The 18,122-nt window shown below is 47.4% G+C and overlaps 1 protein-coding gene across 4 annotated transcripts in view; it reads left to right on the top strand.

The window, feature by feature from the left end:
* The window catches only part of DNMBP (dynamin binding protein), a 67,834-nt gene extending 49,712 nt beyond the window's left edge, over nucleotides 1-18,122 (top strand). For 3 of the 4 annotated variants that reach the window (XM_060241888.1, XM_060241887.1, XM_060241886.1), the window contains 13 exons: nucleotides 8,213-8,400; nucleotides 8,794-8,893; nucleotides 10,010-10,157; nucleotides 10,446-10,463; nucleotides 11,105-11,304; nucleotides 12,247-12,377; nucleotides 12,479-12,583; nucleotides 13,040-13,168; nucleotides 13,696-14,028; nucleotides 14,947-15,129; nucleotides 15,337-15,535; nucleotides 15,645-16,078; nucleotides 16,986-17,471. In XM_060241888.1, coding sequence (XP_060097871.1) covers nucleotides 8,213-8,400; nucleotides 8,794-8,893; nucleotides 10,010-10,157; nucleotides 10,446-10,463; nucleotides 11,105-11,304; nucleotides 12,247-12,377; nucleotides 12,479-12,583; nucleotides 13,040-13,168; nucleotides 13,696-14,028; nucleotides 14,947-15,129; nucleotides 15,337-15,535; nucleotides 15,645-16,078; nucleotides 16,986-17,171 — 2,354 coding nt within the window. In that variant the 3' untranslated portion in view covers nucleotides 17,172-17,471. Of the gene's footprint in view, nucleotides 1-8,212; nucleotides 8,401-8,793; nucleotides 8,894-10,009; nucleotides 10,158-10,445; nucleotides 10,464-11,104; nucleotides 11,305-12,246; nucleotides 12,378-12,478; nucleotides 12,584-13,039; nucleotides 13,169-13,695; nucleotides 14,029-14,946; nucleotides 15,130-15,336; nucleotides 15,536-15,644; nucleotides 16,079-16,985 lie in introns of all 4 variants that reach the window. The other variant, XM_060241884.1, reaches the window with a different exon arrangement.

The raw sequence follows: 18,122 nt of genomic DNA, 5'->3' as shown, positions 1-18,122 counted from the left end.
GTAGGAAAAATTCAATGCATAATTATTGGATGGGGGAGACTTGTCGGTAGTATTGTGTGAAAAGGATCTAGGGGTCTTAGTGGACCATACACTGAACATGAGTCAGTAGTGTGATGCAGTGACTAAAAAGACAAATGTGATATTAGCCTGTATTAACAGAAGTATAGTTTCCAGATCACGTGAAGTGATGGTATTGCTCTGATTAGACCTTCCCTAAAGTATTGTGTTGAGTTCTGGGCATCACAGTTTGATATAGACAAGCTGGAACGTGTCAATGAAGGAGGGCAACGAAGATAATGAAGGGTCTGGAGACCAAGTCCTCTGAGGAAAGGCTGAAGGAGCTGGGTATGTTTAGCCTGGAGAAGAGATGACTGAGAGGCAATACTATCACCATCTTCGAGTACTTGAAGGGCTGTCTTATAGAGGATGGTGCAGAGTTGTTTTGGACCAGAACCAGTGGGTTGAAATTGAATCAAAAGAGTTTGCAACCAAACATTAGGAAGAATTTTCTTACAGTTAGAGGGGTTCTTCAGTGGAACAGGCTACCTTGGGAGATGGTGAGCTTTCCTTCTTTAGAGGTTTTTAAAGCAGAGGCTAGATGGCCATTTGACAGCAATGCTAATTTTGTAAACAGGCAGATCATGAGAAGAAGGGCAGGAAGGCCTGCATCTGTGCTTTGTTCTCGTGGCCCTTTCTTACATGCCTAGGGAAATGATGTTTGCCTCTTTGGGGTCAGGCAGCAATTTTTCTCCAGGCCAGTTTGGCAAGGGAACTTGAAGAGGGGTTTTTTTTTGCCATCTTTTGGATGTGGAGCAGGTGTTTCTGGGGCTATGGTGGGAGGTATTTGTGAGCTTCCTGCATTGTGCAGGGAGTTGGATTAGATGACCCTGGAGGTCCCTTCCAACTCTCTGATTCTATAAATTGCCTACTCCCATATGAATCTACTTGACTCCACAAATCATCTTCAGAGGCCATGCTTTGGGTGCCCCACCAGCTGAGGCTAGATGGATGCCAACCCAAGAAAGGGCCTCCTTGGTTGTGGCATCGAAACCCTGTCTCCATCTGTCAGTGGGGGAAGCCTTTTTTGTTTGGTTTGGTGTTCCTTCACTGTTATAGGCATACAAAAAGGGGGGAGGGCTAATGTGTTTGTTTTATTTGTTTAAAATATATTTATTTAAGATATATTTATATTTTAAATGATGTTTTAATGTTTGAAATGTTTGCCACCTTGGAGACTCTTGAGGCTGGTGGAAAGTTGACATAGAAATATTTTAAATACATAAACATTATTTATTTAATTTATTGATTGATTTCATATACACCCCACTTTTCTCCCCAATGGGGACTCAAAGCAACTGCTGTAATTCTCCTCTCCTCCATCTTCCGTGGTTAGGTTATACTGAGAGTGTGTGGCCCAAGCTTTCATGACAGAGTGGGGGATTTTTACTTGGGTCATCTCCAAGATTCTGTTCCAAAATGCTATCCACTATACCACACTGTCTGGCTGGCATATCTGGGGTGCTGTAATCATAAAAGCATTTACAGAAATGGAAGAGGGAGCAAGGATTCTCCCTATGATCTTAATAAATGAGAGATTTCATAAGGGACAGGAGTTCCTAGAGTCTGCTGGGCCTGTGCTATAAAGATCTTATGAATCACAGCAGTGATTGAAGCTGAAAGATGTCACAGGCTGACCTGAGTCACAGGGGTGGCCCACCCACTTATCTGTTTGTCAGTCTACTAGTTCCTCTGGTTGCCTCCCACAGGCGTGAGTCTACCCTCTGAAACCTGTGTGCTTTGTCTTCCCATTGGTTCCGGTGCTGTTAGGCAGAGAGTGGCTCAAGGTCCTGAAACAGAAACCTGCATTCAGCTGGAAATCGGGGCAGATTGTATGTCACACCAATGGAATGTCTTTCATTCTCTGGGCTGTGGCTTCCATGCATTGGGCTGGAACCCTGGGCGTTTTTATCTGTGGAGGCAGTCTTTACTCTGTCTGGCTGTCACATTGTTTCTGGTTACTTGCATATCGTATGGTCTTGTGTGCACATTCCAGTGAAGGTCACACCTTCTTGGCTTGGATCTAGCACACAACCCACTTGCTATTGGATGTTTAAGAAAAAGAAGTGTGTGGTGTGTGCTTGGAGCAGAGGGGCTGTGGGAGTTTGTTGCTGAGCAAACAAAACTGCTCTCTAGATAGCAGAGATAAGCTTCCCTTGAGGTGGGGGGAAGTTAATGCCTTCACTTGAGTGTGTGGGAAGACTGCAAGGGTGGCAGGCACTTGCCCAGAGCCTCCTTCTAGAGCCCGTTGTATTTCCCCCCCCCCCACAACGGGCCTTACTCCTAGTGTGTGTGTGTGTGTGTATCCCTTTTATTGGGAGGCTAGAACAATCCCCAGTGAGTTCTGCCTCAGAGGCCTGTAGTGAGACCTCTCAGTCCAACAGACTATCTCTGACAAACTGTTTAATAGGGAGGAGTCATCAGCCATTACATCAGCTTACAACATTCCCCTTTCCTCTCCCCCCCCCTTTTATCTGAACAACAACAACCCTGTGACGCTGGTTAGCTTGGTTTGAAATCACCCAGTCAAGCTTCTACAGCCCTCACCTGGAGATTGGCAACAGTGGTTCCCCAGGAGGAAAGGCCTCCCTCAGAGGCCTGTAGTGATACTTTTCAGATCAAAGGTCTCTCTTTGACAGACTGTTTAATAGGGAGGAGTCCTCAGCCATTACATCAGTTACATCATTCTCCAATCCTCTCCCCCCCCTTTGATCTGAACAACAACAGCCCCTTGAGACAGTTTAGGCTGGTTTGAAATCACACAGTCAGCTTCTACAGCCCTCACCTGGAGATTGGCAACGGTGGTTCTCCAGGAGGAAAGGCCTCTCCCTCAGAGTCCATTTTGTCATATGAGCCCACTGTAGCCTAATTGGAATAGAAAGAGTGAAGAGTATTGGCAGGTGGAAAGGGCCCCTTCCTGCTGTGAATGAACATTCTTTTTGCCTCAGTTGAAGAGAAGGAACCCAACCGTTTTCTCATGAACACAGGCCTGTAGCTGGGGGACCAGGCACCACAAATCTTTTCCCTGTTTTACACCCTCACACCTCCTTGCCTGCTCTCGGACGGACTGTCCTGGACTTCCTATAACAGGCCCTGAGGAGAAGCAGTCCTGTTCAGTAAGCTCCCTGTCAGGAGAGAACTGTCTCGGTTGAAGGTCAGTGGCCTTCTGCTGAGGTTCTTGCCTGATGGGGCTGGAGGTGGGCGGGGGAGAGCAAACTCAGCCAATGGCATGGCAGAGACAGTGTGAGCCAATTGTGCTCAAGCCACATCCATCCAATAAAAATCCTGAGAATTGCCACCATGCTTGGGCTTTTATTATTTACCTGATATATATATTCCATGAAAGACATATGTGTCATTAATCACTGCATAATGGACAATTGTTTTGTAGAAGCTGTTTTTTCCAATATATAGATTTAGTGATGGGGAAATTCCTTGTCTTTTTATCCATCACAGAACTTTGGAAGGTACAGAGCTTTGATAAGAAGATGACGACACTGCAGCCATGATCTTACTGTTCTCATATGTAGAGCAGGCTCATTCTTCACAGAGCTTCTGTTGGAGTCACCTAATAATGTTGCTTTGTGGATAGAGGAGGAAGGAAAGTGCAGCTGGCCTCCTTAATTTGGTGCTCTATATCATGGTTTCTCTGAATATGAACAGTTGGGAGAGGGTATGGATTTAGGGATCTTGACTTTTAAGTAAATATATGCTCTGTGCCTTTACAACATAGCAAGCCATTAACAAGTGCAATTTTGCCATCTCAGAGATGCTTTGATGAGGAATAATGCATGCAGTTATCTGCAACAGAGCTATATAGCAAGCAAAGAAGCCCTCCTAGAATAAAGAAAGCAACCTTTGCTAGAAGTTTAGAGTTGCACATGATTGGTGTTTCTTTAAACCATGACATTGGCCTGGAATCCCCAAATGTTTCAAAGGAGGAATGTTGTGCATTGATACTCATGGGATGGAGGATTTTGCCTTGAGAGCTGTGGCTGGACTGGTCACTGATAAACAACCGAGTTGCTTCTTTAAGGTAACTGGGAATCTTGCATCTTAAAGCAGAGCTGTAGTGGTTGTTGGTGCCAGCTCATAGGCCTTCAGGACAAACACACGCATTTAGTGTGTCTTCTACAAAATGTTTCTTTTGCTGCTGGGGAGATATCTCTGTGTTTATCAGACAAGTAGCGAGTCTACACAGTGCTGCAACTTTAACACTGGATGGACTGTAGAGGAAGATAATATGATAGACACGTCAGCATCTCCCAGGGGAGAACTGAGATTTCTTAGGCTGCAGTATGAAGCCCTGGGAACAGATCAGGCCTGGTGCAAGAGGCAGGTTTGGCATGGAGACCAGTTCTGGTTGTGTTTTCTCTTTAAACAATATCATACAACTGGAAAAGAGCAAACCCAAATAAGAGGCTTTTGTGTCTTTCCATTTTTGGAAGTAAGGCCTGTTAAATAAGGGCTTGCTTAGGGTTGTTCTCTTTTTCTACTCCTCTCATAATATCAGAACTGGAATCACCCTGGGAAACAAACCAATTGTAGATTAAGAATTTACAAAAGAAATACTTTTTTACACAACCCATAATTAAATTACAGAATTCACTGCCACAAGCTGTAGCGGAGGCCACAGATGCTTTAGGAGTTCAGAGTGCCTTACTATGCACTGGACTGAAAGGGCATGAGTGAGTCTGATGCTTCCAAAAACATTTGTCACTAGACACTGGACATCTGTGGGTGACACTGGATGCTAGACTAGTCAGTCAATCAATCAATTTATTTCTTACAGTCTATGACCAGCACAGATCATTATGCACATTGCTCAGAGATTTAAAAATGGTCCATCATGCTAGACTAGTGGAGTCTTCACCTTTTTTTACATTCTAGTGTGGGGGGGAGCATAGTGGGAGAGGAACAGTCCTAGAGCAAACATAGCGTAAGAGAATTGCCTTTGAGGAACAAATAGTGCCACCATCAGGCTTGATTACTTCACAGATTCTGTTTTTCATAATGGCCTTTTTGCAGTCCTTTGTTATACTATTCTAAAATGATGCATTAGCAGTTCAGAGTGCCTCACTATGCACAATGGGATCTGGGTTGAAAGGGCATGTCTGTGTCTGACTGCCGAAGCATTTGTCACTGGGAGTGGGAGTGGGAGTGGGAATGCAAATGCAGTGCTGACCAGGATCTGCACATGGGAGACCACAACTAAGCTGCTGCCGTAGAATGAGCAATTGACCTGCCTCATCAAAATTCAGGACATGTGGGCAGGATAGTGAGATCTGGCACTCAAAAAAATCCTTCTAATACAGTGGTTCGTCCCTATGGAGGTGATTTTATTCTTACAGTTGGTTTTTTTAAATAATCGCCCCCCTCGGAAAGTCTAAAGAGCACCTTGATATCACAATAAGAAAATGATGGCAGTCCCTCTGCACTTGTGAAGGATGTTCAAGAAGAGCTGACTAGACTGTGGCAGTCTGAATGATATGTTTGTATAAATTTGAAGCAATTGGAGGGGAAGCTTGCTTTTGTATAGCTTATGCGGTATTTTTTTTAAAAAGTAATCATGGGAATGTCCCTTAGCAGAATGGCATTTGCTACACCACTCTGAACCGCGCTGGTTAGATTAAGGTTACACAAAGTGTATCTCTCTTGCTTGCTCTCCAGAGGTGGAGATGATGGGAACAAACCTCTGAAATATTCCCTAAGGAATGTTTCGGGGGAGAGGGAGACGGAGCTGTCTGTTTTCTCTTTAAAAGAACAAATCCTTTGGAAATGCCAGAGTTGGGGGTTGCTGGGCCTCAGGAATCCGCATGTGAACCTGAGCCAGGGGGCTGGCCCCGGCTAGACAGCAGCAGGTGGAATAGAAAACCAGGCAGCACCCCCTAACTGAGCGACCACCAGCCACCTTGGATTGGACGGGATCTGCTTTTATCAGCCGGTTGAGCTCAAAGAGTGGTCTGCCCAGCAGTCTCACCCTCGTGCCCCAGATTTCGGAGTGATTTTTCACAGCTTGGTGAACGTACTTTGCTGGCTTCGGGAAACTGGCACAACCTTGCTGTTCCTTTTCTCCCTGTCCCGACGTGCAAGTGCAGCCAGCCTTCGGGGAGGGGCGAGGGGGGGGGGGAGGACGACTAGTTCAAGGACTCGCCCGTTGAGTTGGAATTTGTGCTTCCCTGTTCTCTGCCCAGCCCGGTTTTAGCATGACCTAAAACCTAGCGGTGTAATCACTGGGCCCACCTGCAAGCAGTCCCAGAACACGTCGAGGCTCTCCCGGAATCGAGCTGGATGGACGGACTAACGACCTGGGTACGGCTCCTCCGCTTCGGCTCCATGGCTGCGGCTGTCCAGCTCCGGGCTTTGGCTCTGATCGGCCCTGGGCGGCCGCTCTCTCGCTGCTGTATTGAGATGTTAATACTCCAAAAAGCAACGCGGGGTGGGAGGGGGGAGGGGACAATTTCGTCCGTCTGTCCCCAGAACCCTTTACGGGGTGCTCACAGGCAAGAGTAGCAGGTGGGGATGGCTCTGGAGTTCGGCTTAGCTTGGTGAGGAACTGGGGTGCGGCGGGGGATGCTGGGCAGAAGTTTAGTATATGGGGCGGGCAGGGCAGGGACCCCTCCCCCCTCGGTTGTAAACCTGCACTTGCCGGGAATTCCTTGTGAAAAGACACCCCCCCCCCTTCCAGTGTTGGTAGTGGGGGAGTAGTAGCCTGGACTGGCAGTGGGCGACTGGAGCTGTTTGGGAAGATAGGATGGTCTGCTGTGTAAAGCTGCCTTTGCTGTCGGTCTTTGCTACATGCTTCTATTCTTCCAGAAAGCTGCATGCCCTTGCCAAAACCAATCTGTTGCTTAGGAAAGGTCACAGCGCAATATTTTTGCTCAGTTTTGAGTTGTGGGGATTTTTTTGTTATTGTCCTAGCACAGAGGAACACAGCCACTCCTCTGGGGGTATCTTGGTAGTCCCCAAATCACTTAATGCAACACCCCTTCATCCCATGCATCCTTTTGGTCTTCCATTCTGTGTGATAAAAGGTACAATACGTCTCAACAGGAAGTGGACCTGATTGGGTTTACCATTATCACTTTATGTTTATGCCAATAGTCACATTCTGGGTGTATGTCCTGGACAGTGAGTTGTGTTGGATTTCAGCATGTGGTAAACAGCTTTAGACACAAGAGTAATCTAACAAGTACTCTAATAGTAGTCACCTCAGGGATCCATCCCGCTCAGTTTCCTGCTTCCAGCAGTTGCAGGTGATAACTCAGTTGCTGAAGGAACTGGATCAGGGCAGGTGGTAGTATTAGAATACCCTCTAACAGGCTAAAGATGGAGGAAGGGAGAGATGCACTGTAATCACTTTTGATGTTTGTTTCGTTGCATGGACTTGCTAAGAGCTTTCAGAGGTCTTTATTTTCTGTGGTCATTACTGTTTATTGTGTATTTTTTGCGTGGTATTATATAGTGGAGGAGTTGCTTGAAAGGATAATAGTGCCTTTATCTCTCCCCCCCCCCCCAATTCAGCAGGTTTCCCACAAAGAGCTTCTTCAGTAGCACTACTTGGCTCTGTCCGCTGTTGGTGCTACAATTTGTAGATTCATTCCACAATGCACAATGTGTTTGCTAATCAGGGAGTTCCTATTTGGCTAGTCTCCTTGCCACATATCCCTATCATAAGATTTGTGGTGTTTCTTTTTTTTTAAAGTGCCTTGTGAAGTAGCCCTGCCTTAGGAAATTCGTGGCTATGCAGCAGAGGCCATCAACTAGATTAGCCCAGTGACCGGTATAGTCCAGAGCAAACAAGGGGGCAGGTTCTTTTTCTCCTCCTTCCCAGTGACTTACTCCTGCCAGTATACTCATCTCTGACTGAAAGTTGCAGACAAGGCTGTTTCCTGGCCTGGGAGAGAGGGAGACTGCTGGAAACATGTGGGTGATAGAGTGCATGTGTTCCTGGCAACTTCTCCTCATCCCTGAATCCAGCAGTAAGAAGGTTGTCTCATACTAAAAGGATCTTTTATCTGTGAGAAAGGCGTGGCAGGCTAGCTGGTGGTGCTCAGTGGGTTGACCTGTGAACTTCCAGTTCCACACTACTCCCATATAAAGAGCTCCTGGCTCAAAAACCCTGGCCTAATTACATCCAATCGCTCTCTTTCAGAAATGACCCTGCTTTCCTCCCAGCCAGCATCACTGGAGGCTGCAGCCACCGCCACTCCCAACCCAGAAAAAAGAATGCTGGAGAAGAGAGCAAAGGTCATTGAAGAGCTCCTGCAGACCGAGAGGGATTATATCCGAGACCTCGAGATGTGTGTGCAGAAGGTCCAGATGCCACTGCAGGAGGCACAGGTGGGTGTGGTGTGTGGCTGGGCAAGTTATGGGGAGTTGACCTTGATCCCTGGGGGACCTTCAATCCGCCATTTGCCAGGAGTGAAATATTACCAGAGTGCTGGCAAGTGCTGTTCCATGAATAGGTGGGATGAGTTGGGTTGTTTTCAAGTGTTCTTGTGTGTTCATGCTGTTGCTGGTGGATTACTTGGTGTTATTTTGTGTATATATTGAACCATCACTGCATGGGAGTCCAGCAGAATGCATCGGTGCTCTCTGACACTTTGTGTTTACAGGGAGTCACCAAACAGTACTCTGTTCCTTCAAGAAGAGATGGTCTTAGCATATCTGTGGTTGTGAATCTGCTTGGAGGAGATGTTCTTCTTGCCCTAATGCTTCCTTGTTTCCACACAGGTGCCACATGTAGACTGTGAGGGGCTGTTTGGAAACATTCAAGGAGTAATTGTCTTCTCAAAGCAGTTACTAAGTGCCCTGGAGGCTGCAGATGCTGTTGGTACGTGCTTCAGTCCAAACTGCTCTTTTGGGTGTGTGTGCACCCAGGAATAAAAAAGATGGGGGCAAATCCTGATAATGAGGCTGGTTGGGGTAGGTAGAAAAGGCAACACTGTTTTACGAGGTTTACCCTGGTTCGTCCATCTGATGACAACACTTGACTAGGCAACCCTCTGCTTCCTGCCTCACTTTGATGTCTGGAGAAGATCTGTACCTGAACTCTCTCTGCAGAGTGGCTGGGTGAGAGATGAGTTGCTACAACTGTCTTTTGCTACCTTGCAGCTGACTCCTGCCTATGTCAAAATCTATATATATCAGCAGATTTAAGCTAGCCTAATTCTGCTTAGGATTGCAGTCCTTGATTGACTCTCATTTTCAGGCTGGACTTTTCCCATGTTTATTGAAAAGGAGCTCAGATGGAGCTGCTCTAGAATGGCTGCTCTTGTATTCTCCTTTCAGTATTGAGTAGGAAACATGGTAAAATGCATTCCCCTTTCTTCAGTAGTATGAACTGCAATATCAGCTACAGCACTAATATTTCGAGATGATTCAAGCTTTGGGGAAGATTTTAAAAGCACAGGGCCACCAGTCTGTTTGACATCCCTTCTTGCTTCTAAATATGGCAGTCACCAGCCTTCAGCCTGTCCTTTTTGTGACTGTCCAAGTTGTATAAGATAAGTGTGGGGGCGGCTGAAGGTATAGCATGCTGTACCTTAAGCATCTCACAGGCTTTGCACCCCAGGTAAAGATGGTGTCTGCTCACATACCTGTGGATCAGCCACATTGGCCTTAGTGCTCTGGAAGTTCCCTAGTGCCTGTCAACATTTATTTTTAAGCAGGAGAATATCCCAGTGACATTATACTTTTCTGTAAATGCGGGTATATTGGAAGTCAAGGAAATGCGGCAGAGATGTAATAGTTTGTGAGTCCATGTGAGTGTTGGACTGTAAACTCATCCCTTCCTCACCCTTCCTGTTCTGCAGTTCGAGCCAACCCTTGCTGTCTACCCTTGCCACCTGCTGGCCATTGGGGCGCTTTCCCTTCCCTGGTGCTTGCCTAAGAGGTGCCTAAGAAGGAGCAGATTGCTAAAAGACGTGTGTCTTTCCCATCCCCAAAGGACCAGCATTCCTAACACTTCGGGCTGAGCTGGAGGATGTGTACAAAGTATACTGTCAGAACCACGATGAGGCCATTGCACTTCTGGAGGCCTATGAAAAGGAAGAGCGAGTGCAGAAGCATTTGCTGGAATCACTGGAGATCCTCAGGTGAGAGGGCATGTAGGTGTACTCTCTCCCTTTCCCATCCCACTTCTGTGGGATAGCTGGGCCTGATCCTCTGTTCTTTGGATGCCTTCCAGTTAAGATGGAAGACTCCACTGATTTGTGCTGGGGTTGAATATGCCCCATATATACACTCTGTCTCCAGATTTTATTCTCAGACACTTGTAATGAATAGGGGGGTTCCATTTGTAGTGGATGGGTGGAGACTATAGCAACCACTAGCCAATTTAATCGTCTGACTTTCCTTCTTTTTTTCCCTCTGCGTCCTGCCAGGAGTCTGTACAGTGAATGGTAAGCAGTTTTTTTGTACTATTTCCCTGTTTTCCACTGTTCCTAATAACTGTGTGTCTGATTTTCCTCTGCTATACTTTAGCGAACCTATTTTGTACACCCATGGATAGATATGATACAGTTCAAACATCTGTCTCAGAAAGAACCAAGAGAAGAGTTTTGGAACAGTTCTTGTGCTTCTTGCAGGAGTGGTATAAGGTGGCAGCAGAGATCAGGAATTTACCAGGAGATTGAAGAAACTTAAGCTGTGAGCTGTGATCCTTCCTCAACCTACTCAAGATAGGGAAGGAGCTGAGTCAGGCTTGGCTGGGGGTGGAGCAGAGATTGCAGAGTTGCACTTTGCTGTGGAGAAGGTTCGGCTAAACAACAGGAAAGTGATCTTGGTCTAGTTGTAAGACAGGAATGCATTTGGCAATCTGTGGGAGACAGTGACGACATCAAGTTGTGTGATAGTGATGCACAGTACTATTTGGGGGGGAAACTTCTTTTTGTAGGCATAGCATGACTTGGGTTTGGGAGCTTGGATAAATGTTGTCTTTGAAGGTGTGTCGTGCTGTAGCTTTGACATGAGAACCAGGCTGACTGTAGGAGGATGTCTTAATCCTATGTGTCCCTTTGCCAACTTTCCTTGTCTTTACTAGGGGTTGCACCAACTACATTGACCTGGGCTCCTTCCTGATCAAGCCAGTACAACGTGTGATGCGTTACCCACTGCTACTGATGGAGCTCCTGAGCGCCACTCCCGAGTCTCATCCTGATCGGGCTCCATTGGCAGCTGCTGTCCTGGCTGTCAAAGAGATCAATTGTAACATCAATGAGTACAAGCGACGAAAAGACCTAGGTGAGCTCTGTGGACATGAGAGATGTGAGCTCCTGGGGAGAAGAGGTGTGAGAATCTGGATGATGCAGTCAAGTGGGCAAGATGGAGAAGAAGGGAAGCCATTGAGTGAGGAGGAGCAGGATGCAGTATGAGGTGGCTGTGTTCATGCACCGGAAAAAAAGGAGAAAGTGAAAGGTCCAGTAATGGCTGGTAGTAACTGCATGATAAAAACAGAAAGTCCAGTCAGTTTAACCTAATGATTCCGCACTGGCAGACAATACTCCTTCTAAGCTGTGGAGTCTTGTGAGCAAAAATTCTACTTTGTGGCATTAAAGTTGTGAGCTACTGCATAAATTAGTTTGATCTGGGGTCATTTTTCCTGAGCTGAAACAAAAATGTATGAGCCGGAGGCTAAAAAAACTGAGCTACCTCACACTAACTCAGCTTAGAGAGAACACTGCTGGCAGGGCAATTGATGTGGTTGGTACCCAGCCAGTGTCAGAAGGCTGGCATGTCTGCCTCTGATGGTGCTGATCTTGTTTGGAAGTGATACGGAGGCAGGGGAGGAGCTAAAGCGACCCAGCAAGCTGTGATTGGACTGAATGGAGCCACCAAGGAGAAGAAGGTACAGGAGGAGATAGTTTGGTGTAGTGGTTAAGTGTGCGGACTCTTATCTGGGAGAACCGGGTTTGATTCCCCACTCCTCCACTTGCACCTGCTAGCATGGCCTTGGGTCAGCCATAGCTCTGGCAGAAGTTGTCCTTGAAAGGGCAGCTGCTGTGAGAGCCCTCTCCAGCCCCACCCACCTCACAGGGTGTCTGTTGTGGGGGAGGAAGGTAAAGGAGATTGTGAGCCGCTCTGAGACTCTTCGGAGTGGAGGGCGGGATATAAATCCAATATCTTCTTCTTAATCCTCTGGCATTGTGGCTGGCCATCATTCTCACCACACCCCTTCCCTTTCAGTGATGAAGTACCGGAAGACAGATGACGACAGCCTCATTGAGAAGATCTCCAAGCTGAACTTCCACTCCATCATCAAGAAGTCCAACCGGGTCAGCAGCCACCTCAAACACCTCACAGGCTTTGCACCTCAGGTAAGGATGGTCTCTGCCCACATGCCTATGGATCAGCCACATAGGCCTTAGTGCTCAGGACGTTCCTTAGTGGCTGTCAACATGCTCTGTCTCCATTGCAGCTCAAGGATGAGGCTTTTGAGGAGACAGAGAAGAATTTCCGAATGCAGGAGCGGCTGATCAAATCTTTCATCCGGGACCTCTCCCTTTACCTTCAGCATGTCCGGGTGAGTAAGTCTGTGTGGGACTTTGAGAAGGATCTGTCTTTGGGGAAGGGGGCAAATGGGGTTGTTGTGAAGTGGACTTCCACAATCCTTACCTGTGCAGCATTTTTTGTGCCCCGGTCAGAGTCTTTCTGTGCTTCTGGGAGTGACTAAAGCCAGTGTGATGGAGTAACTAGGGGGTTGGATGAGGATCTTGGAGACCAGTTAAGAATCCCCACTCTGCCATGGAAGCTTGCTGGGTGACCTTGGGCCAGTCACCCACCCACAGCCTAAACTACCTCAAAGGGTTTTGTTGCACGGATTAAAACAGAAGCTGGAATGAAAAATTCTGCAAGTCACTTTCAGTCTCCACTGAGTATAACTAACCTGTGTTAAATTAAAGCAGACTTGTAGGGCTCTAAATAGCCTCATATACAGGAGTGGTGGAGCTGACATTTGTGTGTGTGTCTTGGTCCTCAGGAGTCAGCTTGTGTGAAAGTGACAGCAGCCGTGAGTATGTGGGACCTGTGTATGGAGAAGGGCAGTGCAGAGTTGGAACAGTTCCAGAAGGTCCACCGCTTTATCAGTGACCAGCTCTTCTCTGATTTTGTGAGTTTTTTTGTTCCTGTCATGCCAAAAGCCTGCTTCTTGGCACAGATTCCCAGAAAGTGGTGAGGCTGGAAGAGATTGGGAAATCTGTTTTAACACTGAAATAAGGAAGATGCAGCTTCAAATGGGAAGTGAGAAGGAGTCTGTACAAGTTGATGATGGGACTACTGGTAGCTGGGCAATACTTGCCGTACCTTGTGTTAAGGAGCTATGATAGAAAGGAATAGCAGTTGCAAGGCAGCCAGCCTGGAACAAGATCTACGGAGATGCTGGGAAGAGCAGAAGCCCTTCCAATTTCTTTATTTTATAAACAAATGTGAGCAATCCTAAGCAGGTCTACTTAGAAGTAGGCTGTATGTTATGCAGTGGGGCTTACTCTTAGGAAACTTCGGGTTGCAACCAAAAAGAATCTTACAGAGCAATGGGAAATCCTCATGTTTATGTGCTACTGTAATATGTACTAACCCTTATGGAAGAACAAGTGGTGATGGTGCCATCATATAAAGCTGCTCTTCTCTGCCTTGTAGAAGGAGCGCACGGAGCGGTTGGTGATCACTCCTCTGAATCAGCTGCTGAACATGTTTGCCGGGCCTCACAAGTTGGTGCAGAAACGTTTTGATAAGCTCCTGGACTTCCACACTTGCACAGAGCGTGCCGAGAGGCTTAAGGACAAGCGGACCTTAGAAGAGCTGCAGTCGGCACGCAACAATTATGAGGCCCTGAACACTCAGCTGCTGGATGAGCTGCCCAAATTCCAGTGCTGCGCTAAGGAGCTCTTCACCAGTTGTCTGCGGGGCTATGCTGAGGCCCACTGTGACTTTGTGCGCTTGGCACTGCAGGAACTACAACCTTTACTCTCAGTGAGTACACAGAAGTGGGAGAGCGCAAGGAGTTTGGCATGAGGGAGGTTTTTAAAAAATCTTTGATCAAAGCTGTGGACAGAAGAGCTCCAGTTTTCAACTTTTCAATGAGTGAACAATCCACAATCCCACAGTTGTTGAGTGGGAGGAAAACACCATGCCCTTAGGTAGACCCAGTGTGATTTGAAAGTAGGCTGAGGCTGGGTGTGTGTGTGTGTGTGTGGTGGTTTGTGTTGGGCTATTGCTGCTTTCTCTCTGAGATAGGTTGGGAAGACTTCTCAGCTTCCACTTTCGTATAACCTCCCCACACAGATAATGTAGAGTGGCAATTGTGTTTTGCACCAATCTTTGTTTTTCTTCTCTGTGAATTCCTCTTGTGGTGGTTGGCTGGAAAATGGCGACTGGAAAACAGCAGGGGTTTGAATAGGATGGTCCAACTGAGACAGAAGACTCTGGGCGTTTTCGCACTAAATGCCGCGGAGCAGCCTTTTGCGCTGGAAACTCCCAGCGCAAAAGCCGCTCAAACGTAAACCGCCAAAAAGCAGTTTCCGTTTGCGCGGCTTTTGCGACGGGGGTTTCTGGCTCTTCCGGCTGCTCCGCGGCATTTAGTGCGAAATCCGCGCAGATCCTGCGCGGTGAAGAGGGGGGTCGCGCCGGCTGAACGTGAGTGCGAAAATTCTCTCTGTGGAATGATGGGATTCATCTAGGATGTATCTGTCAATACTAAGCTATCTGCTGGGGTGGAAGAGAGGTCAAGTAGGCCCTTCTGGTGCTGGGCTAATGAGTTTTCTCTAAGTTTACCTTAACTGAGGCGTAGCTTTAAACTGGCCCATTTTATACAGAAGTGTGGCTTAGGTGATCTTTGGTAGGCTCCACATGTCTTCCATGCTCATGGCTCTGATGCTGTCCTATTTCCAGCTGCTGCAAGTTGTTGGCAGAGAGGGGAACCTGGTTGCCATCTTCCAGGAAGAGCACAGCCGGGTCCTCCAGCAGCTACAGGTCTTTACCTTCTTCCCAGAGACCATCTCTCCTGCCAAAAAACCTTTCGAGAGGAAAAGTTTGGAGCGCCAGTCAGCACGAAGACAGCCACTCCTGGGCATGGTGAGACTTGTGGGGAGGAGGGCAGGGAGAGGTAGGAAGCCATGCTCTATGGACTGTGGGAGCAGATACTTAAATATGGGCATTCCTAAAAGGATGGGCAATTTACAAGGAGCCTGAGCCTGATGCCCAGCAAGCAGTGGGAGTCTGAGTGGGGGAGTGCTGCTGCACGTCCTTCCCCTTCACAGGCACAGTCCACTTCCCTTTTAGCCCAGCTACATGTTGCAGTCAGATGATCTACGCACAGCCTTGTTGGCTCGGTACCCACCTGACAAGCTCTTCCAGGCAGAGCGCAACTTCAACGCAGCTCAAGAGTTGGATGTGTCACTCTTGGAGGGTGACCTGGTGGGTGTCATCAAGAAGAAGGACCCCATGGGCAGTCAGAACCGCTGGCTCATTGACAATGGAGGTGAGAGAGAGTTTGCTGATTCCAGGCAAGGCTTGGGCTTCCTTGTGTGTGGGACTGGTGCCCATCTCCCTGACAACACTTGTAACATGACCTTTCTTCATCCCCACAGTGACCAAAGGCTTTGTGTACAGCTCCTTTCTGAAACCTTACAACCCACGATGCAGCCACTCAGATGCCTCTGTAGGCAGCCATTCCTCCAGTGAATCTGAGCACAGTGGTTCCTCGTCGCGTGGTAGCAGTGCTCTGAGTAGCATACTGAACAGTGCGTCAGTGAACAACACTCAGAAGCCTGTACAGGACTCTGGTTCCCAAGGAGATCTGAACAGTTCTTTTCAAGCCCTTTCTGAGGTGGATACCATCTGTCAACCTCAAATGGGTCCTGTTGTAGAATCTGCTCAGCCACCTCGTGTTACTCCAGCATCTCGCCGATACAGTAATCCTGACTCCCGCAATGGACACACAACACGGGCCAAGGCTAGGGCAATGCCTTCACTGGAGGACAGCCACTCTAGGATGAAGAACAGCGAGTCCAAGGGGAACCAGGTGAATAGGGAAGATGTATAGCAGGGGTGGCCAAACTGCAGCTTGGGGGCTACATGCGGCTCTTTCACACTTATTGTGTGGCTCCCAGAGATTGAGGAATAATGCAGGCTTACTCTCATGTAAGTGTGCTTAGTGCTGGGACCGCAGTCAGCCTCTAAGCACTGACCCATAGGTAGGTGACTATTTCTGCCATGTGTGAAGTGGGAGAGAAGGGGAAATAGACAGGCTTGCAAGCTCTTCTCCTCCACCACAGAGGTTGCCCAGAGACCTTGAATGCGGAAAGAGTGCAAGAAGCAAAGGAGCCACTGGAAGGAGGGGCAGAATTAAAGAGGGTGGTGCTGGGTTCCCCCTTAGTTTCATAGCTCTTGTAGGAGCTGTAGTTACTAACCATTGGTGTCAAGGCAAAGACAGATACATAATGATGCAAAGGGTGGTCAGTGATTTATACGGTACATGGGCTTCCTTCCACTGGTGCAAAAACAATTTCCCTACCCTTTCCCTTTGCTGGTCTTATGCGGATGGTTATTCTCAGCTTTTGTTTTTTAAAAAGTCTCTTTCTAGCATGGTTATATTGTATAGTGCACACATATGTATTTTATCTTTTTGTGCAAAGAAAGTATTGAGTTTTAATAAAGATGCATGTGTAATATGTCTTGTGGCTCTCAAACATCTGACATTTATTCTACGTGGGCTCTTATGGTAAGCAAGTTTGGCCACCCCTGATGTACAGGCTTAGGAAATGGAGCAGAGCAATACCTATCTGGTCTGAATCCCTACTTCCACCTAATGTGGAGACAGCACAGAAGATGGGGTGCATTTGGCAGGGTCCATAGTGGTGCATGATAGGATCTGAAGCTTTTTTCTCCCTTGGTGCCATTGATGTCCTTGTTTTTCTTTTTGTTTATAGGTCTACTATGCTGTTTATACTTTTAAGGGTCGGAATTCAAATGAACTGAGTGTAACAGCCAATCAAAGACTAAAGATCCTACAGTTTGAAGACATCACTGGCAATCAAGAGTGGTGGTTGGCAGAGGCACATGGGAGGCGAGGCTATGTGCCATCCAGTTACATTCGGAAGACTGAGTACACGTGAGATGTGATCTGGCTGAGCCAGAAACTGATGCCTTAAATCACTGTTGGAAGCAGACGGAAGACCAAAGCGAGGAGTCTTGCTCAACGCTCTGTTTTCCCTAGTGGTCCATATTGAATGCATTTGGTTGAAAGTCAGACCAGATTTCCAGTGAAGTTGAATGAGGTGTTCCCATGGGAGTATACTGTTACTCCTATAAATCAGAACCTCATTGCCTAGCTGGGCAAGGGGAAGCAGTCAGCAGTGCTGTGTGATGTTCATGCCCTCTTGAAATAGGCCTTTAGTCTCAGTTTGACTAACAAGGTTGCAGCTGGAGGGCTCTTACTTGTTCTTCCATTTTAGGTCTAACATGAGGGCAGGGTGTAAGTTGGCCTCCTTGTAGCCCGTGCTATGTATGCACACATGAATAAGTGCTGGCTAGTAGCCAACAAAGAGGAGGAAGAAGAAAGAGTTGGTTTTATACCCCACCCTTCACTACCCAAGAGTCCCAGAGCACTGACAATCACCTTCCCTTTCTCCCCCCACAACAGTCACCTGAGAGGTAGGTAGGGCTGAGAGAGCTCTGAGAGAACTAACCCAAGGTTACCAGCTGGCTTTATGTTTAGGAGTGGGGAATCAAATCCAGTTCTCCAGATTAGAATCCAGCACTTTTAACCACTACACCATGCTGGTACAAAACTGGAGGTATCCTGAGGGCCACCATGTCGGACTCCCTTTGCCACAATGTTGTTTGGTGCTGGCTACTTTGGGGGCAGTTAGGGCTCATCTGCTATAGTTCAGGTGGGTCTACTGCTCACCTTGGATGTGCAAGTCTGTGTGTGAGGGTGATATTGGGCCTGGTTTGTCCCTTGGGGCCAGTTGTGGAAGATTCCTGCTCCAAAGTGAGAGCACCATGCAAGAGGTGCCATTTCCCTCCTGAGCTGCTGTTTTGTAAATAAAGTTTCTCTTTTGGAA

Source organism: Heteronotia binoei, chromosome 6 (genome assembly GCF_032191835.1).
Source record: "Heteronotia binoei isolate CCM8104 ecotype False Entrance Well chromosome 6, APGP_CSIRO_Hbin_v1, whole genome shotgun sequence".
Classification (NCBI taxonomy): domain Eukaryota; kingdom Metazoa; phylum Chordata; class Lepidosauria; order Squamata; family Gekkonidae; genus Heteronotia; species Heteronotia binoei.
The sequence above is the reverse complement of the archived record's forward strand: the minus strand, read 5'-3'. Positions and strand labels throughout refer to the sequence as shown.